Consider the following 14,042-nt stretch of genomic DNA (forward strand, 5'->3'; position numbering starts at 1 on the left):
CATTTTTGGTCGCATTAAATCCAGAAAAAATGTAATAAAAAGCGATCAAAAAGTCGTATATGCGCAATCAAGGTATCGATAGAAAGTAAACATCATGGCGCAAAAAATGACATCTCATACAGCCCCATAGACCAAAGGATAAAAGCGCTATAAGCATGGGAATGGAGCGATTTTAACCCCTTCAAGACCGAGCCTATTTGCACCTAAAAGACCAGGCTCATTTTTCAAAATCTGACCTGTCTCACTTTATGCGCTTATAGCTCAGTGATGCTTTAACGTATGCTAGTGATTCTGAGATTGTTTTTTCGTCACATATGGCACTTTATATTAGTGGCAAAATTTGGTCACTACTTTGTGTGTTTTTTGTGAAAAACATCAAAATATCATGAAAAATTGAAAAAATTAGCATTTTATGAACTTTGAAATTCTCTGCTTCTAAAAAAAGAAAGTTGTATTACATAAATTAGTTACTAAGTCACATTACCAATATGTCCTCTTTATTCTGGCTTCATTTCATAAACATATTTTACTTTTTTAGGGTGTTACGGGGGTTAGAAATGTATCAGCAAATTACCACATTTTCGTGAAAGTTTCCAAAACTGATTTTTTTAGGGACCAGTTCTTATTTTAAGTTGATTTAGGAGGTTTGTATACTGGACCCCATTTTGGAAACTACACACCTTAAGGAATTAATCTCGGGGTATAATGAGCATTTTAACCCGACAGGGGCTGGAGGAAAGTATTCACCATTAGGCTGTAAAAAATGAAAAATTAAAATTTTCCAATAATATATACATTTAGATTAAAGTTTCTCATTTTCAAAAGGAACATGAGAGAAAAAGCACCCCAAAATTTGTAACACATGTTCTCTTGAGTACTACGATACCCCATATGTGGGCGTAAACCACTGCATGGGCACACAGCGGGGCTCAGAAGGGAAGGAGCGCCAATTAGCTTTTCCATTGCAGATTTTGCTGAAGAAGTTTCCGAGCGCCAGGTGCATTTGCAGTGCCCCTGTAGTGTCAGCAGAGAGAAAAAACCCCACAAGTCACCCCAAAGTACACCCCTCAAAGAATTCATCTTGGGGTAGGATGAGCAATTTGACCCCACAGGTGTTAGAGGAAAGTATTCAAAATTAGACAGTAAAAATGAAAAACTAAATTTTTTTCCAATAATATGTTCCTTTAGTTTGAAATTTTTCAATTTCACGAGGAACAAGAGAAAAAAAGTACCCCAAAATTTGTAACGCAGGTTCTCATGAGTACAACGGTACCTCATATGTGAGCATAAACCACTTTTCAATGCAGATTTTGCTGAAGAAGTTTCTGAGCGCCAGGTGTGTTTGTAGAGCCCCTGTAGTGCCAGCGGAGTAAAATCTCGCCATAAGTCACCCCATTTTGGAAAGTGCACCCCTCAAAGAATTCATTTTGGGGTGTGGTGAGCATTTTGACCCCACAGGTATTAGAGGAAAGTATTCAAAAGTAGACAGTAAAAATGAAAAACTCAAATTTTCCCAATAATATGTTTGTTTAGTTTGAAATTTCTCAATTTCACAAGGAACAAGAGAAAAAAAGTACCCCAAAATTTGTAATGCAGGTTCTCCTGAGTAAAAAGGTACCTCATATGTCGATATAAACCACTGTATGGGCACACATCAGGGCTCAGAAGGGAAGGAGCGACAATTAGCTTTTTCAATGCAGATTTTGCTGAAGAAGTTTCTAAGCGCCAGGTGGGTTTGCAGTGCCCCTGTAGTGCCAGCGGAGTAAAATCTCGCCATAAGTCACCCCATTTTGGAAAGTGCACCCCTCAAAGAATTCATCTTGGTGTGTGGTGAGCATTTTGACCCCACAGGTATTAGAGGAAAGTATTCAAAAGTAGACAGTAAAAATGAAAAACTCGAATTTTTCCAATAATATGTTCCTTTAGTTGGAAATTTCTCAATTTCACGAGGAACAGGAGAGAAAATTCACCCCAAAATCTGTAACACAGGGTCTCCTGAGTAGAACGGTACCCCATATGTGGGCATAAACCACTGTATGGGCACACAGCAGGGCTCAGAAGGGAAGGAGCGCCAATTTGCTGGAGCAAAACCGCAGCTAGTAACAGTTATTAGAATAGCGCAGTTACTAAAATACAATAAAAAAAATTAGATTACAGGTAATGTGGGGTGGTTACGGGTAATCTGGGGTGGTTCCGGGTAATGTAGAGGTGGTTTCGGGCAGTCTGGGGTGGTTACGGGCAGTCTGGTGTGGTTACGGGCAGTCTGGGGTGGTTACGGGCAGTCTGGGGTGGTTACGGGTAATCTGGGGTGGTTACGGATAATCTGGGGTGGATACGGTCAACATGGGGTGGTCACAGGCAACCTGCTGTGGTTACGGCAACCTGGGGTGGTTAGAGGCAACCTGGTGTGGTTAGAGGCAACCTGGGGTGGTTAGAGGCAACCTGGGGTGGTTATGGGCAACGTGGAGTGAATACGGACAACCTGCTGTGGTTACAGACAATCTGGTATGGTTACAGGCAACCTGCTGTGGTTACGGACAATCTGGGGTGGTTGCGGACAATCTGGGGTGGTTACAGGCAACCTGCTGTGGTTACGGATAAACTGAAGTGCTAATAGGTAATCTGAGGTGGGTACCTGTAATCTGGCGTGGTTACGGGCAATCTGGAGGGGGTCACTGGCAATTTGGGGTGGTTAGAGGCAAGGTGCAGTGTTCAGAGGCAAGGTGCGGTGGTCAGATGCAAGGTGCGGTGGTCATAGGCGACGTGCGGTGGTCATAGGCGACGTGCGGTGGTCATAGGCGACGTGCGGTGGTCATAGGCGACGTGCGGTGGTCAGAGGCGACGTGCGGTGGTCAGAGGCGACGTACGGTGGTCAGAGGCGACGTGCGGTGGTCAGAGGCAACCTGCGGTGGTTGCGTGCAATCTGGGGGGTTACATGTAATCTGGCATGATTACGGGCAATCTGGGGTGGTTATGCCCAACCTGCGGTGGTTATGCCCAACCTGCGGTGGTTAGGGGCAACCTGGAGGGGTTACAGACAATCTAGAATTGTTACGGATAGAGTGAAGTGCTTATAGCTAATCTGGGGTGGTTACATGTAATTTGGGGTGGTTACAGGCAATCTGGGGTGATTACGGACAATCTGGAGGGGGTCACTGGCAACGTGTGGGGGTTACGGGCAACGTGCGGTGGTTACGGGCAACGTGCGGTGGTTATGGGCAACGTGCGGTGGTTACGGGTAATCTGGGGGGTTACGTGCAATCTGACGTGATTACGGACAACCTGGGGTGGTTACAAGCAACGTGCGGTGGTTACGGGCAACCTGCGGTGGTTACGGGTAATCTGGGGGGGGGGGTTAGGGGTAATTTGGGAGTAAACTGTAATTATTACTATAATAAAAAGTGTGTGTTTTATTTTTTTGTATGTTTGTCACTTTTTGTACTTTATACATTCATTTTCACTGTATTACTATGATTACTGTGATATTTTCTATCACAGTAATCATAGTTCAGTGACAGAGACCAAATTGGTCTCTGTCACTTTAAATTTTTAGAGCTTGGCTGGTTGTGGAGCGCATGCGCACTTCATAACCAGCCAGAACGTCGAGGAGGAAGGAGCTCCGTGGATCCGGTGAGTATATGGGGAAGGGGGGGTGACTGGGGGACGGGGGTGACAGGGGGGGTGGGGGGCGACTTGGGGGGTGGGGGGACATCACTTTTTATCCCCTGTCACCAATCATTCATGGTGACAGGGGATAAAAAGTGCCGGCGGCACATGGTACAAGCGATCAGCGGTATATAGTATATACCACTGATCGCTTGTACCGGGACCCCACAGGGGGGGTCCCGATGACTGCCCCATGCTCTCCGCTACCTCCGGTGGCGGAGAGCATGGGGCTTTCATTCATTTTTCTTGCTTGATCACTGTGAACAGACATTAGTCTGTTCACAGTGATCGCGGCGGCCATCTTTGATCCGATGGCCGCCGCGGGAGGGGGGGTTAGTTACTGGGGCACTAGGGGGCTGATCTGGGGGCTGACTTTTACTTATTTCATCTCCCCCCACTGTGGATTCACAGTGGGGGGAGATGAAATACAGCGGCGGCACCGGCCCATTAGTGACCGCCGTTTCAGCGGTCACTAAGGGGTTAATGGGGGTCAGCTGCGGGATCGCAGCTGATCCTCATTATCTCCGATGCTGTACACAGATGAGAACGGGATCGCTGTCCCTGCAGCGATCCCGTTCTCATCACAAAGCCCCGTCAAAGTCGGAACGTATATGTACATTCCTACTGCACGGGGCATGTGCAATAGGAACGTATATATACAGATGGCTGACGTGAAGGGGTTAAGGAACGTATATTTGTGAACAATGGTTTGAATTTTCTACAGGCCATCAGATACAATATAAGTTATACATGTTATATATCGTTTTAATCATAACGACTTGAGGAACATGCATAACAAGTCAGTTTTACCCCAGGGTTTTGTAGTATACTTTATGCAAAAATTCAGCCTGTCATTGCAAAGTACAATTATTGACGCAAAAAATAAGGGCTCATGTGGGTTTCTAGGTGTAAAAATGCAGGAAAAAACGAAAACGCAAAAATGAAAATTAGCCTGGTTCCGAAGGGGTTAATCAGCCATCAGCCGTGCATCAGCTATTACCTAGGGCAGTGATTTTCAGCCAGTGTGCCGTGACACATGGTCGGGTGTGCCGTGGGGAAAGTTCCCCAAACTATGGTGCCCCTGTGAAACAGGAGAAAACAATGGGGGAGAGAAACCTGGGGATGGGGGAGAAACAGGGGAGAGAAGCAGGGGGGAGAGAAACATGGGGATGGGGAAGAGAAACAGCGGAGAGAAGCAGGGGGGAGAGAAACATGGGGATGGGGGAGAGAAACAGCGGAGAGAAACATGGGGATGGGGGAGAGAAACATGGGGATGGGGGAGAAACAGGGGAGAGAAGTTTGGTGGAGAGAAGCAGGGGGAGAGAAGCACAGGAGAGAAGCAGGGGGGAGAAGTATGGTGGAGAGAAGCAGGGGGGAGAAGTATGGTGGAGAGAAGCACAGGAGAGAAGCAGGGGGGAGAAGCATGGTGGAGAGAAGCACAGGAGAGAAGCACAGGGGGTAGAAGAAAACAGGCCCAGGTTTCACACTGAGTGAGTATAAATACATTTAGAATCTATATTATTAACTATATGTATAATATGTACTGTTTTAGTGTCATTTTGTGCCATTTTGGTTGGTGGTGTGCCCCGGGATTTTTTAAGTATAAAAAGTGTGCCGCGGCTCAAAAAAGGTTGAAAATCACTGACCTAGGGCATCAGCCCTGCATGGCCAGCAGGCAATGATTTTTAAACTTCTTAAAAGACAACACTTAGCTGACGGACAAACTATTGCTTGCTTCTCAACTGATCACAAGATGGTGGAAAATCCTGTACATCATAAGATTGATTTAAATCTGTCTACAGAATGTTGGGGGTGTAAAAATAATCTAGGGATGCTATTCCACATCAGATTTTACTGCCCAGAAATTAAACCTTTATGGGAAAAGATTGAAGAAATGATGACTTAGATATTTTGTTTTCATTCACATATGTCATGTTAAACAGTCTGCTATTATACACCCTATGACATGCTCAATGCAGCTAAACCAATGGTTCTTAAAGGGGTTGTCCAAAAAATAAAATGTCATACATAGCTTTTATGGTCCGCAGCACTACCATGCAATCATTTGCTGCTAACATTGGAGTTTTCTCACCCAGTGTCGGCCGTTAGCACGCTCTGGTAATCACTCCATTTCCGGGTTTAGATGGGTCTTCTCACATCTCCCCCTCACCGCACGTCTTCTGTTCAGCACACTTCTTGCCCAGCTTCTTGGCAAGTCTATCCTTCATGCACTTCCCCTTCCTACATCCTGCCAATAGCTGCAGGGTGGGTGTCCCATCATTGCCCTACGTTAGAGAGGGGAGTGTTCTATTTCTCCGGGTTGAGAACAGACCAGTCCCACTCTGCTGACATGTGTCAATGACGTATTGACACAAAATGGCGACAGTGACCATAGAGTAATGGAAAAGCATGACTTCCGGTGTCAAATATAATTTGAAAAAAAAAGGGGGGAAGGGCTCTATACCTCTGATTAATGTTTATTACCAAGTTGCATAACTTTGTTGTCAGCAGGGTTGCAGGGACCTTTTTAAAACTACCCCGGACTACTCCTGTAAATATTGAACCAGAAACTACTAACCCGACAATTGGGTTTCAGAACTTCAGATGGTACATGATTATGAAAAAAAAACCCTGCAGAATACAGGGTTGTCTGGGGAGCATAAGACAGCTGAAGCCTTCTGCTGCCTGGCATTAGCTTCTTGGGAATTCATGGCACGCAAGTAAGCTTTCCAAGATGTGGAGGGGGCAGACATATATCCAGATGTCTAATAGCTGCATGATGTCCCCACAACATTGGCAACAGCGTGCAACTTTTGGACATTGCATGTGGGCACGACCATGCAATTTAGATATACACCCACCCCTCCGGTCTCAGAATGTTCGGCTCTGACATAGGGAATTGGCCATCTTTTGCTCGCCGGACTACCCCTATTTTAGTATATAGGCAAACCTTGATTTATTCTAGGATTGTATGATAAAAGTATACTCATAATGTATTTGCAGAGACAAAGGGCCTGGACATTCAGACTCTGACCTATGAGTAGAAAGAGTGAGGAGGCGACTGCACTGTGGCGCACACCTCGCTTTAGTCTGTCTGATACCTAGATGGCCCAATAGACTTACATTGGGAGTCTGTCCAGGTCATGGGAAACAGAGCCAGGAGTGATCGTGCATACTTCCGGTTTGTTCTTCAGATACGTTGCGGTCAAACCTCGACCAATCAAAAGCTTTTGTTAATGACAGGTCCTCTACAAAGTGTACCTATCGTTATAACATTCAAAACCTAAATCAACAGTACATGTGATATAAAGCAAGTTTGAAATTTATATTAATAATTTTTTTAGTTATCATGGGAAACACAACACTTACTGTGTTTAGTCTCTCTTATTTTTTCTCTTAAAACAGGAATCCCGTGTTTCCCAGGTCATCTGCATGCTCATAGAGAAGCTGTGACTCTCTTTAGTGGACGGGACTTCAGGTGTATAGCTTTGTTTTACAGCATGATAACAAAAAATAAAATAATAAATGTGTTTTTTACACTTGCTTTATATCACTTTAACATTTCATTTAGATTTTGAAACTTATAATGACAGGTTCACTGTAAAGAGTCACTGTATTGAAAAATAACTTTTGACATATCATCAGGTGTGTCAAAAGTTATTGATCACAGTTGGTCAATTCCCATATATATATGTATATATATATATATATATATATATATATATATATATTTTTTTTTTTTTTTTATACTTTTTTTTTTTTTACTGTAATTTGTATAATTGTGTATTTTTTAAAATTTACAGAAAAACGTATATATCCTTTATGATTTTCTTTTAATGCAGGACTATTTCCTGATGTTGGTGGGGGATATTTTTTGCCACGCCTGCCTGGAAACATTGGCTTATTTATTGCCCTTACTGGATTTAGATTAAAGGGAAGGGATGTACAAAAAGCTGGAATTGCTACTCATTTTGTTGATTCACAAAAGGTGGGATTTATCTTTTCTTTTCAAATGTAAAATATATTCTTATAATAATTGTTTTCATAGGTTGAAAGGCTTGTTCTAAATTAGTGGCTAACTAGGTACTGCAAGATCAAGCTTTGTCCGCAAAGGCCAGTCTAGAAGGTCTGATTGGGCATTTGGGAAAGACTTATCTTCAAGAGAATTTGTCACAGTAGTTTAAGATGAAAAACAAAGGGTAACTTATTGAACGTGAAATGGAAATGTGGTAAAAAAATAAAATATTTTATCTTCCATGATAGAGAGATGTATACAGTGAAATTAAAATATGTATAAGGTTTTTTAATGAACAGGTTGTCCACCTTAAACTAGCTTTTCCCCTATCCAAAAGAAAGAGATTGTAGGGGGTCCAACCTCCAAACCCAGACAATCTCCAGAACGGCCCCGACTTTCTTATTTTGAATAAAACAGCAGGTGCACCATAGGGAATAGGGGGCAAGTTTGTTTAAGGTGGACTCCTCTTTAAGGAAACCATAATAAACCTATCAGGAAGAGTTTTTATGTACATTTTATGTGGCCTAAGAAATAAATGGGTCCGTGTTCTGTCCGCTTTAGCCACATTAAATGCATGTGTTAAAGGGGCCTTAATTTGTTTATTCAATTTCAAGAAAAATTAAAGGAATTTGAAAATTAGAAAATGACATTTTCTTTATATTAAATATAACTAAAACTAATCTGAGACTTCCTGTACAGTCTGTGATAAGGGGGAAGTTGCTGAACTTTGTAGGGAAAAAAATAAATATGAAGGGGTGTGCAACACTAGACACAGCACTTTGTCCTCTTTATTCTCATAATTAGAGAGGTTCCCAGAAGTAGGACCCCACTGATCATTAAATGATTTCTTTAAGAATATTTTTTTATTTCCAAAATAAAAATATATTTTAAATACCCTATTCAGAATTATTTTGCTTGGGTCTGTTTTTAGCCACTGTTTTTTTTTTTTTAAGATTCCCTCTCTAGAAAACGACCTTATAACTCTGAGAAATCCATCCAGAGAAGACATTGGTGATGTACTTGATGCCTATCACAAAGAGGTACACTTTATTTGTTAATTAATACTAGAAGATGTTATAAATGTAGATCTAAAGGAAACCACTCACGTCCCTCAGCCTTTTCCATTATGTTAGCGACAGAAAGGGGGATTGGCTTAGCTCCTGAACTCTGCTACACAACCATAGAAACATAGAAAATTGTCGACAGAAAAAGACCACTTAGTCATTCTAGTCCCTTTTAGTATTTACTTTCTTGTTATCTATGCTTCCGATCTTTCTCCTAAGTATCCTGTGTCCCCTTGTTCTTAAGTTCAGTTCAGCTAACCCTCAAATTCATCTATATCATGTGGAGAGAGATGGGGGAAGTTCCCTTTTTGTGTTAAAACAAGCCCACAAGTAGAGTGTGACCAATATTGTTAGCAGCATTTTGGGGCTATTTGCTAATACAAGTGTAATGAGAGGGGAATAGGAAAAAAGGGAGAGGATAAAGAGTAGTAGGAGAGAACTGAGAAAGAGAGATGCACAGATTGTAAGGCACTCAGCTCAGTGCAAGAGTTATAGCTTACACTGCTCAGTACTGCTCCATAATGTCCTCCATGCTTCCCTTTAGAGCGTGCTGTTGAGACATACTGGATCATTTTAGCTATATTCCACTTACATAATACCCAGAAACAGTGCTGCTCCTCATGTACACACAACAGCTTAAAGGGGTTTTCCAGGCAAAACATACTTATCAGTCATTCATCCACCACAAGCAACTGTTCAGCACCCACACTACTCGGTGAACAGGGCCAGAGGCAGTTGAGTTCACTATGTAGCAGGGTTATCACGTAACTGCAGCTGAGCTCCCTTTCAAGTAAATGGCAGCTAGGCTGCAGTAACCAGATCTAGCCACTACTCAGTAAATGCAGACAACTGCTTCTTGCCCTATTCACAGTGTAGCATGGGCCCCAATTAGTCAGGAGAGACTTTATTTAGCTATTAAAATAATTATAAATTGAAATATCATACAAAAAAAATACTCATTGGACAGTTTAAAATGGCATACCAGTTTCAGACCTATAAATCACGGTCCTTAGTCACTGCTCCATTAAAGTGGTTATCTGGTTGGGTAAAATATATGTTGAATCATCCCCCTTCCTGGAGACTAACAATTCATTCTTTACATATCTTTACTAGAGATGAGCGAACTGGGTTCGGGTTCGAGTCCATCCGAACCCGAAAGATCAGCATTTAATTAGCTGTGGCTGCTGAACTTGGATAAAGCTCTAAGGTTGTCTGGAAAACATTGATACAGCCAATGACTATATCCATGTTTTCCACATAGCCTTAGGGCTTTATCCAACTTCAGCAGCCACCGCTAATCAAATGCCGAAAGTTCAGGTTTGGATGGACTCGAGCCTGCTCGAAGTTTGCTCATCTCTAATCTTTACCTTTTCTGACTCCTTCCCTCAGTTTTGAGCATGCTGCTTTCTGCTAAAGACATAAAAACTGAAACTGAGCAGTTCAGTCCCTCACTGTTCTCAACCCCCTCCTCCCTCCTCCTGTCTGAGACAGCTGATGTAAAGTCAAGTCCCTATCTGCATAAGAAAAAAAAAAGGAAAGACAGCACAAATATGCAGCACACCCACTGATAAATAGAGTATATCAAACAAATCTTTATTAAAGCACAGAAAAAATGGCTAAAAACAAACCCAACCAAATAGCATCACCACAATACGGTGTACTACTAACTCTGTCCGAATGGTAATAGATGATCACCAATACCCTGATAGGGGAATATGATGTAACGTATATACAAATAGGCAGAGTTAGTAGTACACCGTATTGTGGTGATGCTATATGGTTGTGTTTGTTTTTAATTGTTTTTATCCATTTTTTTTCTGTGCTTTAATAAAGATTTGTTTGATATACTCTATCAGCGGGTGTGCTGCATATTTGTGCTTGTCTTTCCTTTTTTTTCTTTTTTCTGATACATGTTGTAATTTTAGCACAGCAGCACCCTGACATTAGTTATTTAGTGGTGCCCTCCCTATCCACATATTTCAAGTCCCTATCTGCAACTTTGTAATGCTGGGAGGAGTAATCACAGTGCATTCATCAGCAACTTGACCTCATATTAAACTTCTCAGCCTTACAAAGAAGTTACTTGCAGATAAAGCCTGCCAGGTACTTTACATCAGCTGTCTTGGAAGGGAGGGAGGAGGAGCAGGAGACAGAGAAAGCTGCAGCTCGGGGCTGGGGAAGGAGACCGAATAGATAATAACAAGTATGTAATAAATTGTTAAGGCCCTATTCCACGGAACGATTATCGTCCGTATTCGGCCGATATCGGCGCTACGAACGATAATAAGCGTCCCGTGGAATAGAGTGCAACGATCAGCCAACATCGTTCATGTCGGCTGATTGTTGCAGTCGCTTGTTTTTCAACATGTTGAAAAACAAGCGACTGATATAGCAGCGATCTGCTGCCGTCGCTCCGTTGAATAGGAGCATCGGCAGCAGACGCTGCTATATCCTATGGGCTGCCCGGACGATCAGCGATCATCAGCGAGACAGAAACAGTACAGTGATGTGTTAAAGAGGCAATGTCATTTAAATAAACTATGACCCCCTTTACTGAATTATCCCTTTACAGCCTTAGACCACCAGGGAAATTTAAATAGCATGTTTTAGATAGATGCGGAAGTATAAAAAGTGCATTTACAATACTTATTGTTCATGTTTTTTATTTTAGATCTAATTGAGTTGTTTTGAATGTGCTAATTGGCTTGGGATTTTGGCACAATAGGGATTTGGTTATCAAATGTATCAAATTATAATGCCCAAAAGAAAAAAAAAGCGATGTATTTGTTTAGTGCTAGACCACAGGTGTCAAACTCAAGCCCTCCGACTGTTACAAAACTACTAATATGAAGCGTAAGCTGTCCAGGCATGATGGGATTTGTAGTTTTGCAACAGCTGCAGGGCCTGAGTTTGACACCCCTGTGCTAGATGGTCATTTTACAGAGAAATTTGGCACATGTTTTATAGGACATACAAGTATTTCAATTAGTATTTATTTTAGAGACGTTAAATACTTTTTGAATTTTTTAAGAAATTAGCCTTCATAAAAAAAAAACTGAAAATATCTATTTTATGCCCAGAGTGCTGCCAGTGGAGATCAACCATTTATTCTTGCTGAACATTTGGACAAAATAAACAGGTAACACATGTAAATTTATGAATATGGTTCCATGGCATAAAACCTTGTTTATTTTAATAAACACTAGATTTTCCAGATATACAATTTAATTATTGAATAACATCAATGCAGTTAAGTCCTTAAAAGCACCATTAAGCTTAAAGAGGATGTTCCATAAGGTACATCCCCTTTAATCTTTGTATGGTAAAACATTGTACTAGTTTCTAAAATAAATTCTATCAAATTTGAAGACCTCTGCTTACAACTATATGTCAATTTAACCTTTAGTTTATATGTTCAGGGGATCATAGTCTGTCCTGGCTATGTGATAGGCACAGATGCCCAGCTAATTTTTCGCAAAACTATAATGAAACCTTTTACATCAAGGTTTCCCAGAACAGCTGAGCAGCAATGTACAATCAGATATCGTTTATTTAGATGTGTTTTATTGTAATGAAATGTTCTGCTTGGTGAAGCATGTATGCAGAGATGTCAAAACTAAAATGTCTATTGGGGATAAAGGATAACAAATGTCTGATGTCTCTGAATTGTAGCCACCCCTCTCCTGAAAGCATACACGTTGCTGTCTGAAGTGAACACACTAAACCTGTGTCCAGACAATGCTGACCTTAGGTCGCCCATTAATGTAGATACTTTAATGTCTGCGTTAGAAAAATGACCCAAAGAAAAATTATCCAAATATGTTGGCTTAAATTATACTTATTAGATGATGGATTTGATTGATTACCAAAGACAATCCAAACCCCAATATTTATGACGTAACTTAGGAATGGCTATCTACTGTATTGATTTTTATTCCATCTGTTGTGCTGGAATGCCATTTGGTCCTTGTGTTTTTTTCTTCTCTTTTATGCTGACAACTGTTACAGGCTATCCTTGCTCTAAGCCACTCAAAACTGTAATCTAGTGCCTCCATCACCTCTGCAGTTGTGTGCTTTATTTCCCAGCAGTCTCTGTCTCTAAAGACAGAGCTTCATTACTAGTCTATTGAGCTTGCAAAGATAATAGAGCTCAGATAGGGTATGATAAAATGAATAGAGTAACAGAGTACCTTAAAAACAGAGGTTCAGACTAGAAGTTGTAGAGTATTTACTGTAAGTTATTTGTGTTAATATTTTTTATTATATCCACTGGTATAATCAGTAATATTGGCATTGTCTTAAAGCAAATGTACCACTGTACATCGCTTTTTTGTTTTTTACATGAATAGATTTTACATTAATTAAAATCAATGGAGCCGCGTCATAGAGGGGATATTGTCACACTTGAGGCCAACTGGCCCGCCTCTAGTGCTTAATGTCCGTCCGGTAAGAGACCGGTGCAGTGCGCAGTTCAAAAAAAGGACCACACCACCAGACCACCAGAATCCCTGCATCGTTGACTGTCTATTCATGAAAAAAAAACAAAAACAATGTACAGGAGGTACATTCGCCTAAACTAGTTATCCCTTTTTCAGGAGATGCAGTATACGCTCCGGCCGGGATCCCTTGCCGTAGGAAACCCTGTTAGTTCACACAATGAAGCGAGCGGCTCCGGGATGATCCGGGCAGAGACCGGCCGTTCCATGACCGGTCTCATACGTAGTGTGAACATAGCCTTAAAGTGTCACTGTCGTTATAACTTTCAAAATCTAAAACAACAGTAGATGTGATATAAAGAAAGTTTGCAATTTACATTCATTATTTTTTTTTTGTTATCATGCTGTAAAACTAAGCTGAACTTACCAGAAATCTAGGTCCAGTCTCTTGAAGGCAGATTTTCTGACTTGTGCTGGTTAAAAAAATTCCAGCCAGTACAGAGAGTCATGGCTCATGTGTCCATCAATCACATGACTGCCTTCTCTCTGTGAGTGCTCAGATGGCCTGGGATACACAGTACTTCCTGTTTCCTGTTTTTTTGAGAAAAAAAAGTCACTAAAAAAAAGTAACTAAAAAAAAAAAAAAGAATTTAAATTGCACACTTTAATTTAGTCATTATAAAATATGATAACCAATAAAAAATATAGGGTAATCAGATTTGCTGATGTATTTCTAATGTTATCCACAGTCTGTTTTCAGGAACTGGTGTTGAAGAGATTTTTGAGAACTTGAAAAGAGATGGCTCACCTTTTGCACATCAGCAGCTGAAGGTAAATTTGTAAGAAATTAACCTTCATGGC

The 14,042-nt window shown here is 41.2% G+C and overlaps 1 protein-coding gene across 1 annotated transcript in view; it reads left to right on the forward strand.

Moving 5' to 3' along the window:
* The window catches only part of HIBCH (3-hydroxyisobutyryl-CoA hydrolase), a 67,587-nt gene that overhangs the window by 39,204 nt on the left and 14,341 nt on the right, over positions 1-14,042 (forward strand). Inside the window, exons 8-11 of the mRNA XM_069985326.1 lie at positions 7,509-7,654; positions 8,635-8,721; positions 11,826-11,884; positions 13,931-14,012. Of these exons, the coding sequence (XP_069841427.1) occupies positions 7,509-7,654; positions 8,635-8,721; positions 11,826-11,884; positions 13,931-14,012 (374 nt within the window). The remainder of the gene's footprint in view (positions 1-7,508; positions 7,655-8,634; positions 8,722-11,825; positions 11,885-13,930; positions 14,013-14,042) is intronic.

Source organism: Dendropsophus ebraccatus, chromosome 9, assembly GCF_027789765.1.
Source record: "Dendropsophus ebraccatus isolate aDenEbr1 chromosome 9, aDenEbr1.pat, whole genome shotgun sequence".
Lineage (NCBI taxonomy): Eukaryota > Metazoa > Chordata > Amphibia > Anura > Hylidae > Dendropsophus > Dendropsophus ebraccatus.